The 25,610-nt window shown below is 44.9% G+C and overlaps 1 protein-coding gene across 1 annotated transcript in view; it reads right to left on the bottom strand.

Moving 5' to 3' along the window:
* LOC147733335 (uncharacterized) overlaps positions 1–25,610 on the bottom strand; it is a 496,040-nt gene that overhangs the window by 233,100 nt on the left and 237,330 nt on the right. Inside the window, exons 12-13 of the mRNA XM_086956338.1 lie at positions 25,020–25,187; positions 91–231 (exon numbers count right to left, since the gene is read on the bottom strand). Of these exons, the coding sequence (XP_086812464.1) occupies positions 91–231; positions 25,020–25,187 (309 nt within the window). The remainder of the gene's footprint in view (positions 1–90; positions 232–25,019; positions 25,188–25,610) is intronic.

The following is a 25,610-nucleotide window of genomic DNA, read 5'->3' as shown; positions in this document are numbered from 1 at the left end:
AAGAAAGTCCTGAGCGAGGCAAAGGTAGTCGGGGAAATTTGACCTCTTGTCCTGGTGCAGCCATTGAAGGAGATGACACATATTATTCACCTGTTGGGTATTCCAGAGTCCTTCCCCCGCACTGCTGATATTCGATAGAAGTGAGTTCAGGCGTAGCTTCAGGGCGAGCAATGGTATGTCTTTTAGGAAAGGATTGAGGGCATTCAACCACTGCGTGAAGTTACTGGAGCTCTGAAAAAAAGAGGCACAAGTTAAAGGGACTCTACTAACAGTAAGTAACAACCTTCAGAGTTAGGCAGACCGTGACTGTAGATTACCGAAAGGTGCCAAGCAAACTATGTTTTAGGAAGCTTTGAACAATCCACAAATGGGGTTCCCAAGCATTACGCTCCCCCAGCATCACTCGTAGGACAGTAAACCCCTGGCTGGCCATTCCTACCATCAACAACAAACCCCACAGTGAGTAACCTCAACACTCGCAGCCTTAAGCACGAGCACCCGAGCTCCAGATACTGGGAGCAGAGGGGAATTCATGGAGGTGGACCATGTCACAGGAGGCATCATGTGAGAACAAGATTTCCAGTCTCAGTTAAGACATTGGATATATAGATCTTGAGAGCCCCAGTTAGAGAGAGCCTCAGGGGCTGGGAGTCCCAAACAATGTGAAAAGAAGCCCTGGCATATCACACCATAGAAGATCAAGACACTATAAGCGCTAAACACCTTAATCCCCAGTCACCACAAAGCCAAGACTTTGAGAGCTCAAATACTGAAAGGCCCAGGCACTGACAGATGCAAACTCTGCCAGACAAAACATTGACACCCACAGGCACGGAGAAATCATATACTAACTGTAGACACTGAAAGCTGTAGATACTTCTAGGTTTAAATGTGTTTTTCTTTGTCTTTTCAAAAACATCAAACCTATAAAGCTATCAGCACAGAGAGAAAAATCCCTCTCTCCTTCCTCCCAACCTCCCCTTCTCCTCAACTCTTCCCTTTTGTCCCCTCGCTCACCCTGGTCGCCCTTCTGTCTTTTTAATCCCTTTTACAACTTAATAAATCACGCCTCTTCGGTACTGTCTACCTCACTGTGGCATATAAGTTGGCAGTTTGAGGCTCCAGTTTAAGTCTTCTAGAACAATAAGTGACCTGAGTAGTTTGAAGCACAATGGTTCTAAAACTTTTTTTTTTTTTTTAACTTTCACCGCTGTACTGCACTGCTTATGACCATACATATTACATCACTGATGACATCTGAAATCTATGGTAGTGACAATCATGCAGTAGAAATAGAATACATCCTTACGAATTTGCGAATGATAGCTAAATATAAAAATCTTCATATATGTTTAAAATCATCCCTCGATCCTTTTTGTCACCATTTTCACATAATGTATTTATGATTTTATTTTTCTGCCTGTACATATTTTATTGCACTTTTATGGTCATTGACCGAAATAAAGTTATCAAAGTAAGTATTATTGTTTTTTTATATATTGTCATTTTCAAATATACATTTATACAAATTTGCAATTAAGCATAGGAAAAAAAGCCAAAAGAAACAATAAATAAAGAAACATCAACCACTGCACCACAGCATTCTGCCTCCCATCACTTGCACAAGTGCATTTTATGCTTCAGACAGCGTGTCATTTATATTATCCATACTTCGCACACTTTGTTCCAGTGACTGCGTTTTTAAATAATCAAGTAAATAAAACCAATAGTCTTTGGGTCGTGATTGAGCTGGGAGCTCCTCTTCATATGTTATCAGTGCATCTTTACAGTAGGTGAGGTCTTCCAACCAGTTCCGTATCGTTGGACATCTTTTACTGTTCCAGTGGAGTGAGATTCTGCTCTTTGCCATCAGCAACGCTACAACACAGAACTTGCACTTCCTTGCTCTGATCTGAGGAACGAGGCCCAGCAGACACACTTTTATCGTGCATTCAATGTGTGTTCCCAACATAGTGCTTAGAGCCTCCATCACCTGAACCTAGTAGTCCGCAACTTTCGGGCAATGCCATGCGAACAAAATCAGCATCATCTCTTCTGCATCTTTTACACTTAGAATCTGCACACAAACCATACCTATAAAGCCTCTGCGGAGTGTAATACATTTGGTGTAGGTATTTATAATGAATGATTCTCAGATTACCATTTGGTGTCAGCATATCAGTCAACATGCAAGTCTCGGACCATTCCTCAGGAGAGAGAGGCTCAGCCAGGTTAGTGTTCCATTTAGCCCTCATTTTCTCAGTGTTACCTGCTATATCCTCCTGCAGTTTGGTATATAATGTCGAGACCATGTGTGCTGCAGTAGGTGCCGTTAGTATAAATTGCAATGAGGACATCTGTTGGGGTTCCACCGGATATGTTTGATAGAGCTCTTTTATCGCCCTTTGCAAACGGTAATATGTGAATGTGAATAATAGTGTTGGATTGCTAATATATCTTAGGCTCTCTAGTGGCTTAAACTGACCCTCAACATATAGATCACCCATTGTATCTATCCCGGCCTGTCGAAGTAGATTCATGCCAACAGGTTCCTGGGTGACTGATAGTGCCGGATGGTGCGGTAGTGGTAAGGCTGGTGAATATAATGGTAGTTTACCAGCTTTCTTGCCCATCAGTCGCCAGGCTTCATTAGTGGCGTCAATGGTGTTTATATCTCGAGCGTGTAAAGGCGGTCGTTTATATGGCAGTATGGCCGACAGAGGGATAGGAAACGCATCACCTGTTTCGACAGCAATATGTGACATGAACGGTATGTCATGATACCAGCAATGTGCAAATTGTGCTTGCGCACATAAATAGTAGAGAAAGAAGTCTGGTACTTTGAACCCACCCTGTGCATAGGGTAGAGACAACGTTTGCAGTTCTAATCTGGCTTGTTTGCCTGCCCAGATGAGACTAAGTACTATTTTGTTTATATTGCGGAATACTTCTGCTGGTGGCTTAATTGGAATGTTGTTAAATAAATAGAGGAACTTTGGTAAAAGCACCATTTTGACTATTGCAGTTCTGTCCGCTAGTGATAGCGGTAGTTTATTCCAGCGATTGATCTTCTCCTCCAATGAAGAGATGACTCTCCCATAGTTTGTGCGAATGACTAATTCTGGATCCCTGTGAAACCACACTCCCAAGTAGCGTGATAGCTCCTCATGCCATTCTAATGGGTAGTCCAACGCAAATGGGATAGTGCTATCCGTCAGTGCTATAATTTGCGACTTGGACCAGTTGATTTGTAGTCCTGAGTGTTGGTCAAATTTTATATATTCACGTAATAGGGGGTTAAGGTGCTGTACTGGATTCTTGACATACAATACCATATCGTCCGCATATAAAGAGATATGTAGGGGTCGCGTCGGGAATTGAAGGGCCGAGTAATGATGATGTTGCCTAATTTTGCATGCGAGGGGCTCCAGTACCAGTGCGAATAGTATTGGGGACAAAGGGCATCCCTGTCTGGTGCCTCTACTTATCCTGATAGGGTCCGAGACATAATTGTTTATTTTTATGCAGGCAGAGAGATCACTATACAGCATCGATATCCACTGTGTGAACATAGTCGGTAAGCCCATGCGTTTTAGGACGGCATGGAGATATGTCCATTCAATCGTGTCAAACGCCTTGGTGGCATCCAGTAGAACCGCCACCGCTTTGGTCTCAGGGGTCAGGTGGTGGGATAGTGCAAATAGTGTACGTGTGTTGTGTGTCGTGGACCGCTCCGGAATAAATCCAGATTGATCCGGCCTAACCAAAAGTGGCATTAAAGGTTTGAGTTGTGTAGCCATTACACTCGCTATAATCTTGGTATCTACGTTAATAAGTGATAAGGGTCTATAAGAATCGCATTGATCTTGATCTTTACCCGGCTTCAGCAAAGCTATCAGAATTGCTTCACGCAGCGATGGGGGAAGAGTTTGGGCTTCATGCGCAGCACCGTACATTCTAACTAGATGTGGGGCCAGTAGATCCGCAAATGCCTTATAAAATTCACCCATGAATCCGTCTGGTCCCGGAGCCTTGCCGTTAGGGGGGGATTTAATAATACCTGTGATTTCCTCTACCGTAACCTGTTGAGATAAATATACCCTATGCGCATCTGAAAGCCATGCAATTTCAATGTCCGCCATATAAGACAATATGTAAGTCGTTGGAACCGTGGGGCATGATTCATATAACTGTCCGTAAGTGGCTTTAAACTCGTCTAGTATACCCTTTATGTCATATTTGAGAGTGCCAGCGTGGTCCTTTACCGCGTGAATGTATTGCGGGCATGTCCTGTGCAGATTTTCTGTGCCAGTGCCCTACCAGGCCTACCACCCTCCCCATACGCTCTCGCCAGCCTGCGTTTTGACACATAGTTAAGTTTGTCCGTTGCATATGTTTGATGTTCTACCAGAGTCAATTGATTTCACCTAATATGGCAGGGTCTCTCGTGTGTTCATACCGTCGCTCTAAATCGCGCAATTTACCTTCCCGAATATTTAGTTGTTGCCTAATGTCTTTGAGGATTCCCGCGGTCGTGCTGATGCATGTCCCCCTTATCGTCGCTTTGAATGCTTCTCACAGGAGGTCTTCGGTCGTGGGAGCATTAAGGTCAAAATACTCCACTACGGCCTTCTGTATGGTGTCCGTGTAGACCGAGTCAAGAAGCGCACCGGCATTGAACCTCCAAGTAAAAGGTGGGGGGATGTAATATGGCATTTGTAGGGACAACAGAACTGGGCTATGGTCAGACAGTGTATGCAGTAAGTGTTTCACAGAGGTGGTCCATAAAGAAACTTCACCAGTCCCCAGCCAGTAGTCAATCCGTGACCAACTGTTGTGCGCCACAGTTATGTGCGTGGCTTCAGTGAGAGTTGGATGTCGCACCCTCCATATGTCATTTAGACGTAAATCTAGCATAGCATCCTGCAGAGGTGCCAGAGCCCGTTTGTGCGGTTCTGTAGTGTTCGGTGAGCGATCTAGTCCCTCCCTCAGAGCAATGTTAAAATCCCCACCCAATACAATGTTCGTAACTTGTAATTCAGAGATGGTATGCCACAATTTAGTGTAGAACTCAGGGTCATCTATGTTTAGACCATATGTGTTTATCAATGCTATGTTCTGGTTACGTACAATGCCAATCACAATGACACTTCTACCATCTGTGTCTTTCAAAACATTTGTGACCTTGAAGTGGACACCTTTTCGTATGAGAATACTGACACCTCTTGAGTAAGAGGAGTAATGTGAGCTGTGTACCGCCTCGGCCCACCTAGAACCCAGTGTGGACGTTGCATTAGCTGCAATGTGCGTTTCCTGGAGGAATGCTATATCGATGTGCAGTCTATCAAAATAGGCAAATATTTGCCGGATTTTCTTCGGGTTATTAAGGCCCGCACATTCCAGGTATTGAAGTTTAACTGCGTGGATTTGACCACATCAGTAGGCATCCTAACTGTGACAGAGTAGTCTGGCTAAACATTTCGTGAGGCAGCATAGTGCCAAGAATCTGGCAAACATTGAATACTGTCGTTTTTTGTGAACTGGAGTTTGCAATGCGTCTTAGGTACAGTGATCTACAACTAACAACCCCCAAAGTCCCTGCCTTCCCCCCTCCCACTTCAGCATCCCAACCTTGCTAAAGCCATATTCCTGAGTGAACAAAACAATAGAAAAAACTCTTGTAGGGGAACACTCACATGAGGGGTCCACCAGGTTCGCACGTCGCCATCCACAGCGTGGATGTGGACGGGTGCACAACCGCAAACACTAAATGTGAAAATAGTGCTACAAACTATACAACAACAGACATAATGAACAGCTTGCAGGCAGGTGTTATACCTGACGATCGTTCAACATTGGCACATATCGTAAAGCAGCGTCTGGACGCAGACCCCACCACAGGGTCCACTACAAGCTTGTGTTATAGGTCCGCCACACTACATGTGCCCCATAATGAAAACCAGTGCGTGTGTCAGTAAGGCATCACAGTAGTGTAAGGCAGTAAGTGGTTGCTCACAAAGGTATACACAGCAGTCAACCTCGCTGTACCGGGTATTTACCCCAGTCAGTTCCAAAGAGAGGCAAGCAATGTTCGAACATGGAGCCACAACAGGCAATATCACAAATGCAGTATGCCCGTTCAGTCTCGGCATCTGTTAAGTACAACGATAGTGTGACTCAGAAGATCGCATAAGCACACAGCAGTCACAGATATTGTCACATGTAGAATAGTGCGTAACAAATGCGCAGTACATCCCACGTCGAGGGCTTACATGAAACAGGAAACGCAGATCCCCGATTCAGCTGGCCCAGAAAAGGAACATTGTTACCTTAATTGAGATACTCAATCCTCATCACTTGGTTGGTCCTCACGCCCAGTCACCCTGTGTCTGCGACCAAATTTCTTTATATATTCATGGGCAGCTTGTGGCGTGGAGAGGTTCGTGGTTCGGCCTGCGTGATTGACTTTGAGTTTTGCCGGGGAAATCATGGCATATGCAATACCCAGCTCCCGTAGTTTTTTCTTCGCTGGGTTATATTCTTTTCGGGCCATTTGTACCGCCATAGTGTGATCCGGGTAGAACTCCAGCTTATTGCCTTGATGGTTGATGTCGCCCTTCTCTCTCGCCAATCTCAGAACTGTATCTCTGTCCCTATAATTTAGCAAACGGGCAATGATGATTCGCGGGGGAGCAACAGGTTTTGGACGGGGCGCAAGTGACCGGTGTGCACGTCCCACAATGAATACTGACGACAGTTCTTCATCTCCAAATAGATCTTTGATCAAACCTTCCACATAATGTTCCATTTTCCCAGTGTTGGTCGATTCCGGAAGGCCTGCTATACGGATGTTTTTTCGGCGGGATCGCGCTTCCAAATCTTCCGCCTTGTTGCGCAGGACTTCCAACGTTTTTTCCATGTTTGCACAAGACTTATTGGTGGTTCTGGATTCGTCCACCACCGCCGAGATTCTCGTCTCCGCCTCCACGAGCCGCTTTTCATGCTTGTCCAGTTTGGCAGCCATGTTGTCCACTCTCTGTGTTAGATTATCCAGTTTCCCATTAATTTCTTGTAGGCTATTTTGAATTGCACGAAGCACGCATTCCATGCCGCCTCCTTCCTCCGTTTCGTTATCTCCCTCAGCTTCTGACAGGCCAGTGGCACCCTTGGTTTGCTTTTCCGCTTCAAATTGGAGCTTTGACTGTTGTTTCTCCGGTTTACCCATGTTGTTTGCACGATACGTGAGGTTCAATCTCCCGCGCGTGAGCACGGTGCTGATGTAGGTGGCTCTGTATAGTGAAATCGCCATATACCAGTATGGTTATTCAGACTGTTAGATATGTATGTTGGAAGCGGTACCTGGCAGCAGCATCAAGGTCCGCAGTAACTGTGGTGGTGCATAACAGCCAATCCTGCACAGATTGAACTGACGAATGGTCGACAACAGCTATATCGTCGTGCAATCACGACCGTTGTTGGGAAAGAGCACCATTCCAAGCAATGAACGACCAACCAAACCAGCCCAGTCGATAAGTCGCATCCGTCTCGCACGCAAGCATGGGACGCACTTCAGCAAAGCGCACGTGTGTAATAAGTGAGCTGACGTGCACAGTTAGCTGCTTGGTATTAATCTGGAAGTCTCTATGTTGATCGCATATGGCCCGTTACTTCGGCATCTCATGATGTGCCAGTGTTTTGTCAGATGTGGGTGGCCGACTCCGCAATGTTCTGCAACCTTACCAGCCATGAGCTAAATAGTTCGTCTGGGCATCGCCGTACACGTACATTCATAGTGTTCACAGTATACACGCGAATGAGCTGATCTGCCCAGTTACACAGCCGCCATCTTAAAGCACAATCACAAGAGTACCCCTCCAGCGAGTGGCGTCGTAGTAATATGTGGCAGTTCCTATCACGATCCATATCCAATTGCAAATCGATTCACTTTGTGCGTTTGCCTGTCCGCAGCAGCTTGGTGTTGCACGATGTTAAGTACGCACCTTTTATGCGGCAGCCACAATTCTAGTCTTCGTGCGTTTCAGCAGCGCCGCCATCTTAGTCGCTAACAAGTACACTTGGAACGCATCATATACGGTACTCACATACAGTGCCTTTCCGTTGCAACTCGCTTTTCGTTACCATCTGCAGTCACACGTAGTCCGTCCAAGACACTGGAGATCTTGTTAGGGTGGTTTTACATGAACCTTGCGACCTTCACAGCATCCCGATATCAGAGCGCGGGTGCCGCCATTTTGGGACTTCAGTAGCAGGACACTCGTTTCTCCTCATAAACAGTGTTGTGATCCATTATCAGCAACGTGAACTCTCGTAGGTCATGGCCACGGTGTTCCGATATCGATATCTGCGATCAAAAGTGCTGTAATCGCCGGCAACACCGCATTTGTAGCGGTAACAGGCACCAGTCCGGCGGAGCTGCCTCAGGAGCCAGCCATTCCGCAGTGCGCCCTCTAGCGCCCCCCCATGGTTCTAAAAGTTTCTGTTGAAGTAGTTCAGCCCATTGTTTTCTGAGTCCGTCTCAATTATTTAACCGAATTTAGACAATTCACTCATCCCTAACACCCAGCACAGTTTGTCCCCTCTTTTGTTTTTAGTGGGTGATGCTCTCTGCCCCCAAAGGGCAAGGATAGACTGCTTCACTGCCCAAGCAAATGGGAGATGAGCTGTTCTTTTCTCCCTGGTAGGGTCCCGGTGGTATACTTTGGTCGATGGTCTGCCTAGGAATAGCACTTCTGAAAAGCAGATACTTCAAAACCTGTTATCTCTTCATTGTTTGGAGAAACTTCTTCCAAAAAGGTTGTACCTAGGGGCAGGCAAGATGATGTGTGTATGTGTACCCCTTTCACCGCATCCACTCCAACATTTCACATCATTGCCAACCTCCAGGGGTGCAGTGTCATCTGTATAGAAGTTTCAACATTGTCTTCCTCCATACCACATGTGTGGCAAAATTGTTTAAAAAAAAAAAATAATAATATTCCATTGATATCTGCACTTCTTTATACCGAGTTAGTTTAAATGGAAATTTTCCTCCAGGTCTGTTTCAGTGAGGAACTTATAGATAGGAGAGGATATAAATCATGTTTCTTATCTTCTCACCTCAGTAATTATTCCTCAAAGGGAATGAGAGCTCTGCTTGCCCACATTATGATGCTAGAATGGAAGAGGCAATGCCTTAATTGGCAATATCGTAAGCGTTCAAGTTCACTTTCAGATCCTCAAATTATTTCACCTCACCATATTCGACCATGTCTCTCATCATTTTGCACACCCCACTTGTCAATGCCCAGGCCCGGCGTAAATTCTCTATTACCTCATACCTGGTCAGGGTGTACAATTTCTCCTGTTACTGTTTGGAGACACAATATTTAATAGTGAGATCAGCCTGTATGAGGCGAATTCATTCGGTCATATACCAGATATGGTGATCCAAAACACGAATGACCCTGTCATAGTGGGTTCTACCTGTTTCTCCCAAATCATCTCCTAAAATGGCCTGAAGAGAAACAGGTGTTTTTTTAGAAGACAAAGGAACCCTAAAGGTAGCCAAGGATCTAGGGTAACAATTTGTTGTATTAAACAATGGTCCTTGTTAGAGCAAAAAATAGAGAATGAATATAGATTCTATATAGTCAACCCAGCCGGATAAACAGTTTAATATACATAAATTAGGTTTTTGTCCGAGGACAGTTGCAATATCCAGTAGGATGAAGACAAGCGGGAGCAAACTGGCACTAAACACCTTATAAAAGGTGGCCAGGAACCCATCTGGGAACAGTGCTTAGGCTGCTTGCATCCTTGAGATGGCTGTTAATATTTAAATTGTTTTCATTGGTGAGTCTAATCTTAGTGGCTCTCTGGACGATAACCCGGGTAGTTGTGAAGCTGCCAGGTACTGCAGTCTCTCCTGATGACATACTGGATCTGTTGCTCACAGATGTTGGTAAAAGCTTTGAAAGCATCTGGCTTTATCATTCTCTTCCGTACATAGGTGACCGTCCTATCCTTTTACTTCCACAATGTGAGTTTTCAGCTGGCATGTTCTCAGCACGTTAGCTAATAGCTTACCAGATTTGTTGCCTAGTTCGTAGACATTTTTATCAAGTTTAATCTAAATTAAATCATAAACTGCTCTGTCAAGTTTTAATGCCCTGATTTGACCTCACTTCATTGTTATCTTTCTCCAGATTTTTTGTACTTGTGTTTGTTTATCAGTTCTTGGTCTTCTTATTCTTCATGCAGTTGGAACTGAAGGGACTCCCTCGTCTTTTTCAGTCTAGCAGCTTCTTCTACAGCGTCTCCTTGAGTACTGCCTTCTGTGCCTCCCACAGGGTTACTGCTTGATCTCTCCTGCATCGTTGTGTTTGATGAATGAGTGGTGATATATTGTGCATGGGAGCTGTACCACTTGGGGCTTGTAGTAAAAGCAGATTTTAATGGCCATGCAAAGTGATTTCAAATGATAAATCGAAAATGTGTGTTTAATTGTGTGATGTTTGTCCTTTTGTGTTCCAGATTATGATCCTGGTCAAGGTACAATTATCTGTTTGACCTGTTAAATGACTAATTACCATAAGCACAACGAATAGAGTAAGGAATCCAGTCATCGAGTAGTGTAGTTTGTTGCTGTGAAGTCCTGAAGAATGGCCACTTGAGCCGATTGGACAGATATAGGCGACATACATGTTGACTGCATATATTTTTAAATAAAACACCTATCAGGCTTATTAGGACAATTAAAGCCTGAATGAGCACCATATTTTTAATTAGATTAGTGAGCTCAATCAATAAAGTTACTTGACTATGAACAATGAGCACCACTAAATCTATTTTAACTCACTCCTGTTAAACATCACTTTACACCCACTACAAACAAAACCTACACACCCCCACTTCATTATACGGCTACTAAAAGATCCCTTGTAAAGAACCCCCTTGTGGATACCCATCGGGCATTGCAGCGCTGGCCAATGAGGAAGGAACAAGTCCAATGATGAAGCATGACACCTTCCGGGGTGTGTGAGGGTGCCTGATCCTATTGGAGAGCCCTCTTCATACTGGAACACAACAAAATCCCCCTCTCCTTTTTTCTCCCAATTATCCCTGGATTCTTAGGAACTGCACACTCCCCCTGTTTATAGAGAACATACAACACAGATAAACTGGGGCAGGACACCAAAGCCCTGTCAGTTCACTGGTTGAGAACGTCTACTGCTGTTAGAAATACTGCAGTGCTGTTGTCCCACAGCATTGACAAGTTACTTCTGTTCAGAAGTCAAGCTGTGAGGGTCATAAAGCACTGATACAGCACTCATTGGGGCTGGACTCAAATACACAGTGTTGGATTCTGAACTGGGGAATAAAGAAGAGGAATTTGCTAACACACACATATTCATACATAGCAATTACATAATTACCATTCATACACATCCTCACACAATTGACACACACAACAATCATTCACTCGTGAGAAATCAAGACCCGTTTGCAGTGTCCCCCCACGTTTTGCCCCCATTCTGACCAAAAGTTACTGGTTTTCTGACTTTGATTGTGCCCTGGGATCAGTTCAACAGACCCAGGACATGTGCTCCAATTAAAAGTACATGGTTAGTTATAATTATAATTAGCCATGACAGACCCCTATAAGTCCCTATATATAATAGGGCAGGGATGTTTAGAGGCCCAGTTGATTTCCTGCACTTGAGTGTGCACTGCTGTGTTGCCCATTGTCATTTTAAAAGCCAGCCCGCCTTGTAGGCTGCGTTTAAATTGTAGTTATATGCAAATTTGACTTCCAAAGTAGTAATGCACCTTGTTTTTAAGTCACCCCATAGGTCTTCCCGGGGTGCACCAGGGGTAGGGTGCCATGTAACTACAGGGACATTATAAAAGATGTTTTATATGCCCTGGTGAGGAAAAAAATGCTAATCTTGTTTTCCCCATTGTAGATAATTATCCACATGTGCTAAATTGGAATATACCATTTATGAATAAGTATAGATAGAAGGAGCTAATTTTGTTTATTAAACTCTCTTTTCTGGATGTCAAAATACAGCCTTCCAGCTGCTCTCTCCTGATTGGCTAGCCGATGACAAATTGAGGCAAGCTGTCTTAAAGAGGTGTGAAGTAGCCTGCTAGAGAGACAATGGGTTTCCTGTTTGAGGAGAACTGAAACTGCAGAAGCAGAAGGCAAGAGAAGAGAGGGGTAGCCAAACTGGTCTTCAGAGGGAGAATGACACTTAAGGACAGCATAGACACCCCCTACATCCTTCCACCTAGTGACACAAGAGCCCCTGTAATTAGAGTAAGGAGAGGGATGGAAGGGGAGTGATAGGGAATCTTAGCCACACCAGTGGGTTGGCTTAGCCTGATGTAACCTCCCAGTTGAGGATTTCTCCATTATGTATTTTGGAAGAATGGTGCTTTCTCTGACAAGAATTTGCCACACATTTTGGAGGAAGTGGTCATACATCTGGGTAGCACCCTGCACCCCTTTGGTCAGAAGTGCCCCCTTGCTTGACATCCAGGGGCACTGCATAAATATGGAAGAGTTGCCAAGCAACTTAGATATGCGTCCTGAAACTAGAAGGAGAAGAAGGACTGCCCTGCTGGAAACCTGATCTTCACCCCAAAGGTCTGCACTCTAAAGGAATGCACCGGTTGCACATTCTGGGACTACAGCCCTAAGGAATTTGCCTTGCTTCAAGAAGGATTAAGGGGTGGACTCCCTGCAAACTACAGGTTAACCGAGCTCACCTTTATCATCTCCACCAAGAAGTCCCCATCCTGTAGTGCGTTCAGTGGACTTTTAAGGATTTGTTCAGGTGCACTGTGGGAATTGCAGTCCCAACATCCCAAGGACCATCTCAGAGAATCTAGACCCCTGGACTGGTGTTGTGGACACTTTGAGCTCTCAAGGAGACCTTCTGGAAAAAGATCCAGAAGTTTGGTGAACCTTTTGAAAAAAGCTCCATTGGGTGACCGACTCGCTGTTGAGAGTCAAGTTGGCTACCTTCAACTGCAACCTGGCCTGGATTTCAGGTTCATCCTGCTGAAAGATTTGGAGCTCCAGACTTCATTGATTTCACTGGGGCCTCACAGAAAGTCAAGTCGAAGAACCCACACCGAATCTGGCCTAAAAAGGAGCCTCTCTCAACATCAAGAGATTATCTTCCAGATAAGTTCCTAATTGTGAAGGTAAAATTTGACCAAGGTCTCCCGCTTAGTGTATCCAACCAGGGCTTTATCGCAGTTGGTCTCAAACTTTGACTTTGTCCCGGACAAGTGTGACCAAATTGATTATTCTTTAAAAATTCATATCTCCGGCTCCCTACATTGTATTTTTGTCGTTTTAGTGTCTATTTGTTCACAAACATACAATCTATTTTTATAAATTGAATTTGGATTTTTATTATGTGTTGCACCTTACTTATTTAGTGTATTTAGTGTATTGGTGTTTTTAAATGTTTTACACGCTTATCTGCTAAGTTACGCCTGCCTGCTAGTTGCCAGCTAACCAGGGTTAAGCAAGGGAAATATTTATTGAAAACTTGACTCACCCTTTTATTGTGTTTGTAGCCTAATTACTAGTTGTAAGTCACTACCTATCACTGATAACCCACTTTCCAACAATTCATACATTCATTCTCTCATTCATTTATGCATACCTTCATGTATTCATTAGCTATATTTCGAAAAGTAAGGACCATGTTCACCATCCAGCAGTCATTTTATTTTGATCAGTAAGTAGCTTTATGTTTTTGATTTATTATCAGTATAAAAGTAAAATGCTACTTACCAGTATGCACCTGTCCTTGGCATGTAGAGCTGTAGATTCATATACTTTGCATAGATCGCCATCTGGTGTTGGGCTCAGATGTTTGCAGTTTGTTTTTGTTCAAAGAAGTTTTTGCAGTCACGAGATAGGTGACTCCTCCTTACAATGACAGTGCTTATGGGCATCAACTCCATCCCCGGATTGTTTTTGCCATAAAGGGTTATGATGGAGTTAGTAAGAATAGAAAGAGATGTCCATGTGTGTTTTATCTAAGTAAGATAATACTGCAACAGATAAAGGTACACGGGTAGGCGGATTGGCTTATATGAATCGACAGCTCTACATGCCAAGAACAGATGCAGACTGGTAAGAAGCATTTTCCGTTCGAGGCATCTGAGTTGTAGATTATATACTTTGCATAGACTATACAGCAGTTTTGTTTGTGGCGGTGGCTAACCTGTATCTGTTGCAGTGGTTTGAATAAGTGTTCTTAAGACAGCCTGGCCCACACTAGCTTGTTGCTTTGCTTGCACATCTACACAATAGTGATTTGTAGATGTGTGCGGTGTAGACCAAGTTGCAGCTTTGCAGATGTCATCTAAGGGAATGTTCCCTAAGATGGCCATAGAAGCCAATAGTTTATGTGTAGAATGAGCCCTAGGGGAAATGGTTAATGTACGATTGGATTTAAGGTAGCATATTTGGATGCACTTAACAATCCATTGTGCAATACCTGCTTTTGAAATGGGATTGCCTTTATGAGGTGGGGAGAAAGAAACAAAGAGTTGATTAATCTTTCAAAAGGATTTAGTTCTTTCAATGTAATAGAGTAGTGCCCTTTTAACGTCTAGCTTGTGAAGAGCCCTTTCTGCCACTGAGTCTGGTTGAGGGAAAAATACTGGTAGTTCAACAGACTGCTTAAGGTGAAAGGCAGACACAACTTTAGGTAAACACTTTGTTGTGATGAATTTGCAAAAATGGTTCTTGTATGGTTAGTGCCTGAAGCTTACTCACTCTTCTAAGAGATGTGATGGCTATATGGAAGGCTTCTTTCCAAGTGAGGAATTGTAGTTCACATTTGTGCAGAGGTTCAAATTGTGGGCCCATGAGCCTTGTAAAGACGATATTAAGATTCTACACTGGAGAGGGCGGAACTCTAGGGGGAATTATTCTTTTAAGTCCTTCCATAAAAGCTTTAATAGTGGGTACTCGAAACAAAGACAAGTGTTGTCTGTTTTGTAGCTAAGCTGCTATTGCAACTAGATGTAGTCTTATAGATGTATATGCTAGGTTACAGCATTGTAGGTGTAATAGATAGCAAATAATGTTTTGACTGGAAGCGTCTAGTGGATTGATTTGATTGTTTGTACAGTAAATTACAAATCGTTTCCACTTCGCTGCATAGCATGCCCTGGTAGTAGGACGTCTAGCCTATTTAAGGACTTTCATGCAGTCTGGTGGGAGATTAAGGTAGCCTCAAACTCTAAGACTTCAGGTGCCAGATCGCAAGATTGAGTTGACTGGGATGTGGATGCCTTATCTCTCCATGGTTCTGAGTGAGACGTTTGGGAGAGAGGTGTAGTTTTTGATGAGGAACTACTGACATAGGGTTGTGAACCAGTGTTGTGGATCCCATGTTTGAGCTTACGAACCACTCATGGAATGAGTGGGAGAGGCGGAAAAGCGTAAGCAAATATCCCTGACCAGTTCATAAATATCGCATTGCCTGTGGACAATGGGTGTGGATACCTGGACGCGAAGGTTAGGCATTTTGCGTTTTGGTTTGTGGCGAATAGATCTATTTCTGGGTAGCCCCACATTTCAAAGAATGGAAGAAGAACTTGAGGATGAAGTTCCCATTCGCGGATCTGTTGTTGTTGAAGACTGAGCAGATCTGCGATTTGATTGTGTACTCCTGGGAGGTGTTCTGCAAGGAGATATATGTTTTGTGGAATGGCCCAATTCCATATGCGTTGAGCTAAGTGTCATTTTATGTTATGTTACATGGTAATTTATAGAGCACTCATTCACCAACAGGTCTCTTGGCGCTATGGGGGCACAGAGGAGGAAGAGAAGACGAAGAGAAGAAAAAAAAAAGGAAAGAAACAGCTAGTTATACGCCAGGGTGAACAGCCACGTTTTGAGTAGTTTCCTGAACCGCACATAATCCGTCTCAAGCCTAATAGAGGTAGGCAATGAGTTCCAAAGCTTCGGGACCAGAAAAGAGAACCGGGTCCCACCAATGGGTTTGTTTCTGACTCTGGGCACTGTCAAAAGATTCAGATGCATTGATCTCAGAGCACGCTGGCGCAGATGCTTATTAATACATGAGGAAATGAACCTTGGGCCAGTTTCTTGAATGGCTTTGAAAAGAATGAAGCCAGTTTTAAACATTACACACGGCTCCACTGGAAGCCAGTGGAGATCTTTAAGCATTGGAGTGATGTGGCATTTTCTATCCTTAAGATAGATGATTCTTGCTGCTTGGTTTTGAATTATCTGAAGACGATGCCTAAAATATAGTGGGATACCAAGGTTGAGGGCATTTCCGTAATCGATTTTTGAGAGAACAAGGGCAATCACGATTTGAATACTGGCCTCTTTACTAAAGAACCGTCTAATCTTACGCAATTTGCGGAGTTGGACGAAGCAGGCAGAAGTAACTGAATTAATTTGGGTGCTCATAGAGAGGTCTGAATCAATATGGAGACCAAGGCTCTTTATCACGGATTTAGGAATTGGGGCCACACCTAGCTCAGGGGGCCAGTAGGATGGTGTCCAATGAGCCAGTTTATTGCTAGGAATAATTATCTCAGTTTTTTCAGAATTGAGTTTCAATTGGTTCTTGTCCATTCAGGTTTTTACATGCATCATGGAGCTCCTGACAAAATCATTTGATTCAGTACTGTTCTCCAGAGTGAAAATTAGCTGCATGTCATCAGCATAGTTGAAGATTTTAACCCCCAACTGCAGGAGACTCGAGATTAGGGGACATATGTAAATGTTGAACAGAATCGTCGAGAGAGAGGAATCCTGTGGGACCCCGCAACTCATTTCAACAGTATTAGATTTAAAAGGTCAAAGCCACACTGATTGTTTGCGGTCCTCTAAAAAGGAGCTGAACCAGTCCAGAGCCAAGCCTCCGAGACCCGCTGTGGTGATGCGATCCAACAAAATGTTGTGGTTCACGGTATCAAAAGCCGCAGACAGGTCTAAGAGGATGAGGGCCTGAGAACGGTCAATGTCAGCCTGTCCTTTAAGATTGTCTAAGACAGATAAAATCACAGATTCAGTTGAGTGTGCTGGACCAAAACCAGCCTGGTGGGAGTCCAGAAATTTCTAAAAAGGAACTAAGGCAGGCTGCTACATGAGTCTCCAGAAGTTTTGCTGGAAACAGCAGTAATGATATGGGGTCTGTAATTCTCCAAAAGTGTGAAAGCTGTAGAGAGTGTGTCCCTCCTTGCTTTTGTATGTAGTATATTGCTGTCATGTTGTCTGTACGGACTAAGACATCTTTGCCTACTAGATGGAGTTGAAAGGATTTTAATGCCAGAAAAATTATGAGTAGTTCCAGGTGTTTTATGTGGAATTGTTTTTTTTGTGCAGTCCATATGCCTTGAATGGTAAGGTTTTGGAGATGAGCTCCCCAGACGGCGAGCGATGCGTCTGTTGTTAGCACTATCTGTGGAACCGGGTCGAGGAACGGCCACCCTTTGGAAAGGTTTTGTGTGTTCCACCAGTGCAGAGAGCGATATGTGTGGCTGTCCACCAACACCAGATCTGTTAGCTGACCTTGAGCCTGGTTCAATTGATGTGCTAAGCATTCATGTAGAGGAGGCATGTAGAGTCTTGCATAAGGGACGATTAGAATGCAAGAGGCCATCATCCCGATTAATTGCATGAACACTCGAGCTGGTAATGAGTGATGAGGCTGAAATTGTGATATTAGAGCCTGTATGTTGCGTTTTCTGCCTGGGTTGGGTATGATAGAGCTTTGGAAGTGTCTATTGTAGCTCCTAGATACAGTTGTGTGTTGGATGGTTGGAGGTGGGACTTGGTGAAATTCATAGTGAATCCCAAGTCGTGAATTGTTTTACAGGTGTGGTGAACGCAGCTGCTCTGTGACTTGGCTTTTATGAGCCAGTCGTCCAGATACGGGAACACGTGAATGTGTTGTCTTCTTAAGTGAGCTGCAACTACTGCAAAGCACTTGGTGAAGACTCTAGGTGCTGTGGTCACCCTGAACGGGAGGACTTTGAACTGGTAGTGTTGACCGTCCACCAGGAACCTGAGATGTTTTCTGTCAGCTAGATGAATGGGAATATGGAAGTAAGTGTCCTTTAAATCCAGAGTGGAAAGAAAGTCGCCTTGTTGAAGCAATGGGAGCACTTGTTGGAGGGTGACCATGTGGAAGTGATCTGACTGAATATAGAGGTTTAGTGGTCTGAGGTCCAGTATTGGCCTTAGACAGCCTTCCTTTTTTTGGAATTAGGAAATATAGGGAGTAAACCCCTGAGCCCTGCTGAGGCAAGGGGCTGGTTCTACTGCATGTTTTTGTAACAGGGAGAGAACCTCTTGTTTTAGGAGGGTCAGATGTTCTGATGACATTGGACGTTGCCTAAGAGGGATATTTGGGGGAGTGAAGGTGAGTTCTAGGCAATTACCAAACTGGATAATTTGTCTTACCCACTTGTCTGTTGTGATGGAGCTCCAGACAGGTAAGAACTGTGAGAGACGTCCCTCAGCAGGATTGGAATGGTCGGGGGGTATTGTAGGGAAGTCACTGCTTGGTGGTAGGGTAATTGCAGGAGTTGTTACCTCTGGCTCTTCCCTTATTATTGTTTCCTCTGTATCCTCCCCCAAAAATATCCTCTGGAGGAGTTAGACTGATTCGGGATTTTGTAAGATGAGGAGGGATTTTCTGACGACATTGTTTTGGAGCAACCCCTGTAAAAGGAGCGGTGAAAGGAAGGAAGTTGCAAGGCCCCATGGACTTAGCAGTCTTGGTATCTTTCTTCATTTTCTCCAATGAAGTATCGACTGTAGGTCCAGAAGATGTTTTTGATCGAAGGGCTGATTGAGTATGGTGGTTTGAACTTCTTGCTTGAATCCGGAGATTCGAAGCCAAGCGTGCCTACACAGTAATATGCTGGTGTTAATGGCACGAGATGCTGTATCAGCCGCATCTAGGGCGCATTTTATGGATGTGTTAGGTATAAGTTTGCCCTCTTGAATGAGTTCATTGGCCTTGTTTTTGTGTTCCTCTGGTAAGTGCTGCATTAGTTTTTCCAGCTCGTCATAGAGCTCTCTGTCATAGCGCACTAAGAGAGCTTGAGCATTGGCAATGTGCCAATGGTTAGCAGCCTGTGACGCAATTCTTTTTCCTGAAGCGTCTGTAAGCTTTAACTCCTTGTCAGGAGGTGGGGCGTTGGCTGTAGCTTGGGAATTAGCCCTCTTGCTTGTGTTAGACACAACAAGAGAGTCTAAGGGTTCCTGGCCTTTGATATACACCGAGTCTGTTGGAGCTGCTTTATATTTTTTATCCACCCTTGGTGTAAGTATTTGGGCTCTACAAGGGTCTTTGAATACTTCTGTAGCATGTTTTAACATGCCCTTAGGCTTTAGCATGGGCAGGGTGGATTTTTGTGAGGGTGCGATTGTTTCCACTAAGATGTCGTCTTCTAGGTAATCGCCCCATGTGATCCCCTAGAAGACGATGATGGCCTAGAAGCTTGTTTCCGGTCCAGGGAAGGCATGGCTTGGCAGTTCGGGCTGGACTGTTCCCATGAGGCACAGGGTCAGACTGATTTGCATATAGCCATGTCTAAACTGGGGTGGCAGAGTGGGCTAAAGAACGGTGATGGATTAAACCCAGATCTTTTGACTGGGTGTGAGTGTTTGATTGGTTCAGATGCTCCGTCCATTACCACCCCCTTTTGTACCGCTTTTGGCCGCCATAAGTGTGGCAGGGTATGCTCAGACGTGAGTCCCTTGCTCACTTTGCCACTGGATTCAAGCAAGTCGGGCTGAAGACGGCTGGAATGCCAGAAAACGGTCCTCGGAAGCTTGTTTCCGGTCCAGGGAAGGCATGGCTTAGCAATTCGGGCTGGACTGTTCCCATGAGGCACAGGGTCCTACTGATTTGCATATAGCCATGTCTGAACTGGGGTGGCAGAGTGGGCTAAAGAACGGTGATGGATTAAACCCAGATCTTTTGACTGGGTGTGAGTGTTTGATTGGTTCAGATGCTCCGTCCATTACCACCCCTTTTTGTACCGCTTTTGGCCGCCAAAAGTGTGGCAGGGTATGCTCAGACGTGTGTCCCTTGCTCACTTTGCCACTGGATTCAAGCAAGCCGGGCTGAAGACGGCTGGAATACCAGAAACCGGTCCTTGGAAGCGTGTTTCCGGTCCAGGGAAGGCATGGCTTGGCAGTTCGGGCTGGGCTGTTCCCATGAGGCACAGGGTCAGACTGATTTGCATATAGCCAAGTCTGAACTGGGGTGGCAGAGTGGGCTAAAGAATGTGATGGATTAAACCCAGATCTTTTGACTTGGTGTGAGTGTTTGATTGGTTCAGATGCTCCGTCCATTACACCCCCTTTTGTACCGCTTTTGGCCGCCATAAGGGTGGCAGGGTATGCTCAGACGTGAGTCCCTTGCTCACTTTGCCACTGGATTCAAGCAAGCCGGGCTGAAGACGGCTGGAATGCCAGAAACCGGTCCTCGGAAGCTTGTTTCCGGTCCAGGGAAGGCATGGCTTGGCAGTTCGGGCTGGACTGTTCCCATGAGGCACAGGGTCAGACTGATTTGCATATAGCCATGTCTGAACTGGGGTGGCAGAGTGGGCTAAAGAACGGTGATAGATTAAACCCAGATCTTTTGACTGGGTGTGAGTGTTTGATTAGTTCAGATGCTCCGTCCATTACCACCCCCTATTGTACCGCTAGAAGGTGGTGATGGCCTGGAGGGATACAGATCAGGGTCATTGTGTAGATCTGAATCTTGATCATAGTCATCCCATGAGTCTGTCTCCTGTGGTATGTTATGGTTGACATCATCCCATAGTGTATCCCCATCCCCACCATCATCATCATCCTGTGGTGCAGGTTAGAGTGTAGGTGATGGTGAGTTTGCTGGTGAGATAAACAAGCTAGGATCACGAGGAGTAGGAGAGGGAGGTATATGAGGGGGAGAAGGGTTAGTACCCGTGTCCTTCATTTAAGAGGTATGTGAGAGTCCTCTGGGAGGTCTAGTTTCAGTTTCTAAGGAGGTTTGGTGAGAAGGTGCCCATTTTCAGGGTCAATATGCAATGTTTTCTGCTTTGGATCTAAAAATTCTAGAGTGGTATGTGTTGTTTCGGCACCGGAAGCTTAGGCATAGAGCGATCCTTAACAGGCTTAAGCTGTGAAGATTTTGTAGGTTGTTTTGTCTCCGAAACGTTTGGTGAGGGAATTTTTGGCTCTGAGATTTTCTACGGCTCCGAGCCTTTTGGTTTGTCCTGTTTCGGCTCCAAAGCTTTCAGTTTGTCCTGTTTTGGCTCCAAAGCTTTCGGTTTGTCCTTTTTCAGCTCTGAAGCTTTCTCTTTTAGTGGCTATGGTGTCGAGGTTTTCGGCGTCGAAGGTGTCTTCGGTGCTGGCAATGAAGGGTGGGGCACCGGCTTGGTTTTAGGCTTCGCTGCCGAAGGTGTATGTTAGGTGCCGGAATGGGGCAGACTTGAGCTCGAGAAGGAAGGCTTTTGTCTCGGTTTCATAGCCGAGTCCAAGTGAAGTATGTTGACAGTGTCGACCTGAGCCTGAGGGCGAACGTGTTACCGGAGCCTTAGGTTTGGGTTTGGTGGCAGCCTGGGTGTTAATACTCACTGTCTGTTGAGCCGGGGTGACGTTCTGCTTGTCTTCCTCAGAGTCGACGACTTCGGACACGGAGATATCCTCTTCTACAGGTTGGAGTTCTGGATGGACATTAGAACCTGCTCCGAAGATGTCTGGAATTGAGCTGCTGCCACATGACATTTTGTGACGTCAAGCCCGACGATCACGGATGATTTCCTTCGACTGGAACGATGTACAGGCCGGGCGTGCTTTTCCTCATGCTCGGGGGGGGTGGGAGGCAGGGGTTACACACTTCGTGTAAGTCTGTGTGTGGGAACTTAGCATCACACCTGGAGTGTTTTTTAAACCAAGTCCGTTCCATCGACGGCCGGCATGGTCGGCGTGGGTAGGCCCAACGGCCGGCGTCAGAGCTCTTGGTCTTGGTTATTTGCAGTTGGAGGATGCGCGTCAAAAGGGGAACGTGATCGAGAACAATACCTTTGAGTGGTGAAGGATTGCGCGTCGAAGGAGTGTTGAAGACGATACCAACCCGGAGCGCAGTAAATCACATCCGAACCCGATGGCGGAAAAAACAATCTGGAGATGGAGTTGATGCCCATGCGCACTATCATTGTAAGGAGGAGTCACCTATCTCGTGACTACAAAGCCTTCTTCGAACAAAAACAAACTGCAAACATCCGAGCCCAACACCATATGGCCATCTATGCAAAGTATATAATCTACTCATAAGCCTTGAACAAATACTTTGTAAGCACATAATGCTGCTGTGTAGTCCCCATTGCAGCACATTAACAAATTAAGAACATTATATTTCAGCATCAATAGGGTTCTGAAGAACACATGTATGACAAATGTTGTATTGCTTGTTTTCAGGTTGTAATGGTATGATCTGTTATATCCATTTCATGAGTTTTTACACTGCCTCTTTTGTTATCATTTATGATGCATTTTCATTAGCTTAAACGAGCGTACCGGTGTTGCACTGCCTTTTTGATCGCATATTTGCTTTTCTCTAACAATTCTGAAACAAGTATCTGTCAGACGTAGTGATTACATTTTGGTTTTCTGCTGCCAGTCTGCAACAAGTGTTTATTTACTTTTATGGTATTTGACATATATTTTTCAAAATGTTTGTTATTGTTTTCTGTCATTGCATTTTTGAAAATTAGAGTTCCCCACCCTATATGATCTGGGTTCAATGCAGCAGTTACATATCTGCATCAAACACTATATGTGAGTACTGTGTCGTGGCACGGGAGAGAAGAGATAGAAGCAGAACAGTGACAGACTCAATGGGTTGCTGTAGTAGAAAGTCTAAAGGTTGGTTCAGAAGACACAGGAACAAACTCACAATCTGAGAGAACACACATTTCCATCTGAATCCTCATTCAGCGTAGCCACCTTTTTTGTTTTGGTGGAAGAAGAATATGACGTACCCACATCCTCAAAGAAAGGACCAGCCTGAAAGTCACCATAACAGATCTCCAATCTTATGACACTTGTTGCACAAAGGTGTATCGATCACCAAAAAGTGAATGTTTCTCAAACGAAAGGTTACTTCCCTACCATGAATTTCCATTATGGCCCAATACATTTTAGTCTGATTGAATGACCCACTTTGGTGCCAGATATCTAGAAAATTGGATGCAATGTCGACTTCAGGCTCACTTTGCTACCTGAAACTCAAAATATCTTGAAAGTTTTTTTTTCTAAATGGGGATTTTCTTTTTCATTTTCTCAGTAAATCATGACTATGAAGGCTTGCGTTTCTTAACGATTTACCTACTGCAATATCTGGGTGTACCTAAATCACATTTTAATCGATTGCAGCTTATTCAAAATGTGTCTGCACACATCTCACAGAAACTAGAGGTTGGAAGTCATGCTTGCCCGCCCTTGCTTCCTTACATTGGTTCACTTGTCAGGGGCATAAGAAAGACAAAGTACTTTCCTTAATCCAAAGACACGGTTATCACGCAACGTCAGGTTCAGATTTATACAAGTGATGATATTGCACAGAGCATATCTGACCCCCAAACGGCTACATAAAATGTTTCCGGATTCCCCCCATAGCTGTCCACGTTGTGGAGAGGATGAGGCTGGTTTCCTCCATATGACCTGGACTTGCATACGACTTCGTGGGTATTGGTTGGAGGTGTGTCAGACGTTACGGTCAGTCACGAACCTGCCGGTACCGGTAAAAGCAGCGTCCTGCTTATTGTGGCTGCGTAGACGACCTAAGCCACTAAAAGCCCAATTGAAATGGCTAGAACTGGCTCTCCTATTGGCCATTAGGGCGATAACGATGAGATGGAAATCCCCTAGGTCACCGGGAACACACCTATGGCAAGCAGAGGTGCTAAAATGGGGAGGTGCTAAAATGGGGACGGGCAGAAGGTGCAGCACTTAGGAGGGAGGAAGCACGGGGCCATAGAAAGTACCCCATATCCCAAGATTGGGAGAGTATGCTCTTAACACTTGAAGATATAGATCTAACCCAGGCACTGGGACACGGGTCGCAGGGCTAGGACGGAGGGGGCAGGGACTGCCTTGTTCGAATCTGAGAGTTCCCGAAGGTCGTACACTACCCTAAGATACAGCACCTGTTAGAGCGCATGAGAGCCAGAGAAGACCGAGCTTAGAAGTGAGAACTTCCTGAACCACCAGGAGACAGGGAGGGTGGGGTTAGTACGAGGGAGGGAGGCAGGGGGGGGGGAGGGAAGATGAGACAGCCTTATTGTTTAATCCCACGCAGTTACTGATTGTACAAACAGGCATGTAAATGAGATGCGATGTAGACTGTAAAGAAATAACTGAACTACCGCTGGTTACATGTGTGAGAATACAACTGTAAATGTGGGAAGTTATGGTTGGGGGGGAAATCAAAAACACCGGCTGATGTAATACAGATGATAAATGTAATGTCATGTTTCTGATGATACAGCTGTGAATAAAGTTAAAAAAAATTAAATAAAATATAATATCCCCTGCCTTGCACTGTACTATCATTCAGAAGCACACGGGCACACTGCTCTATGAGAAATAAATATTCACGTTTCTCAAAAATAAAAAACGTTATTATGACCAAGTACTAATAACTCCTAAATGTGATCATCAGCAGTCATGTTTCATGACGCAGTCTAGTGTTCCCATGACTTGGCTGTCGTGTCTGGAAACAAACAAACACGTGTGTGCACACACACACAGGCCACATGTGTCTTGCCTGGAAGACCCTCATCCCTCAGGCGTGTTGCTTACAGGAGCGTGAACGTACAATTAGTTCCCTTGCACTTACCTCATGTCAGCCCCTAAACAGGATGAACCAGCACCTCCAACGTTCTCATCATCGGTACTCAAACCAAGCAAGCTTCGATTTAACACATGGACCACTCACCACCAGGGCGCCGATGAAGCTTGTCCTCTGGGCTGGGCTGAGGGATGCTTCATACTTCACGAGATCAGGTAAAACTCTGACCAGGGAGTCTGTGGGTAAACTCTGCAGAATGCGAGGGCTGAGGCCGCAGACCAGAGATCCCAGGTTACCCAACACCTCTGGAGATACCTGCCAATGGGAGAGAGGTCAGCTGCAAGTCCCTCTCAGGAGACGGTAGCATGTCAATCAAATCACACTATCCCAGTGCTAAGGCACTACTAGCACCGCCTCACAAAAACAACTCTCGTTAGAATCACCAGAGCTGGGACACAGTCACCACACACTCTTTCAAATACAGCCAGAAACCTGTAACTCCGAGGTATACATTCCACGCAACAATATCAATAAATAAAAGGCGCCAAACTCAGTCCACACAAATCGCACATGGCTCTAGACAGTCACAGAGGTGGCCACACAGTCTAGTGCGATCACATAAATTGGCACAAGCAGACTGACACACAGACCAACAGACACAGTAACACATGCACTCAAACAATAGCAGCTGGCAGACTTACACAATTACACACATTAAGAATACAGTCAAACACAGTC

Source organism: Lissotriton vulgaris, chromosome 2_1 (genome assembly GCF_964263255.1).
Source record: "Lissotriton vulgaris chromosome 2_1, aLisVul1.2, whole genome shotgun sequence".
Lineage (NCBI taxonomy): Eukaryota > Metazoa > Chordata > Amphibia > Caudata > Salamandridae > Lissotriton > Lissotriton vulgaris.
This window is presented reverse-complemented; position numbering and strand designations above follow the sequence as displayed.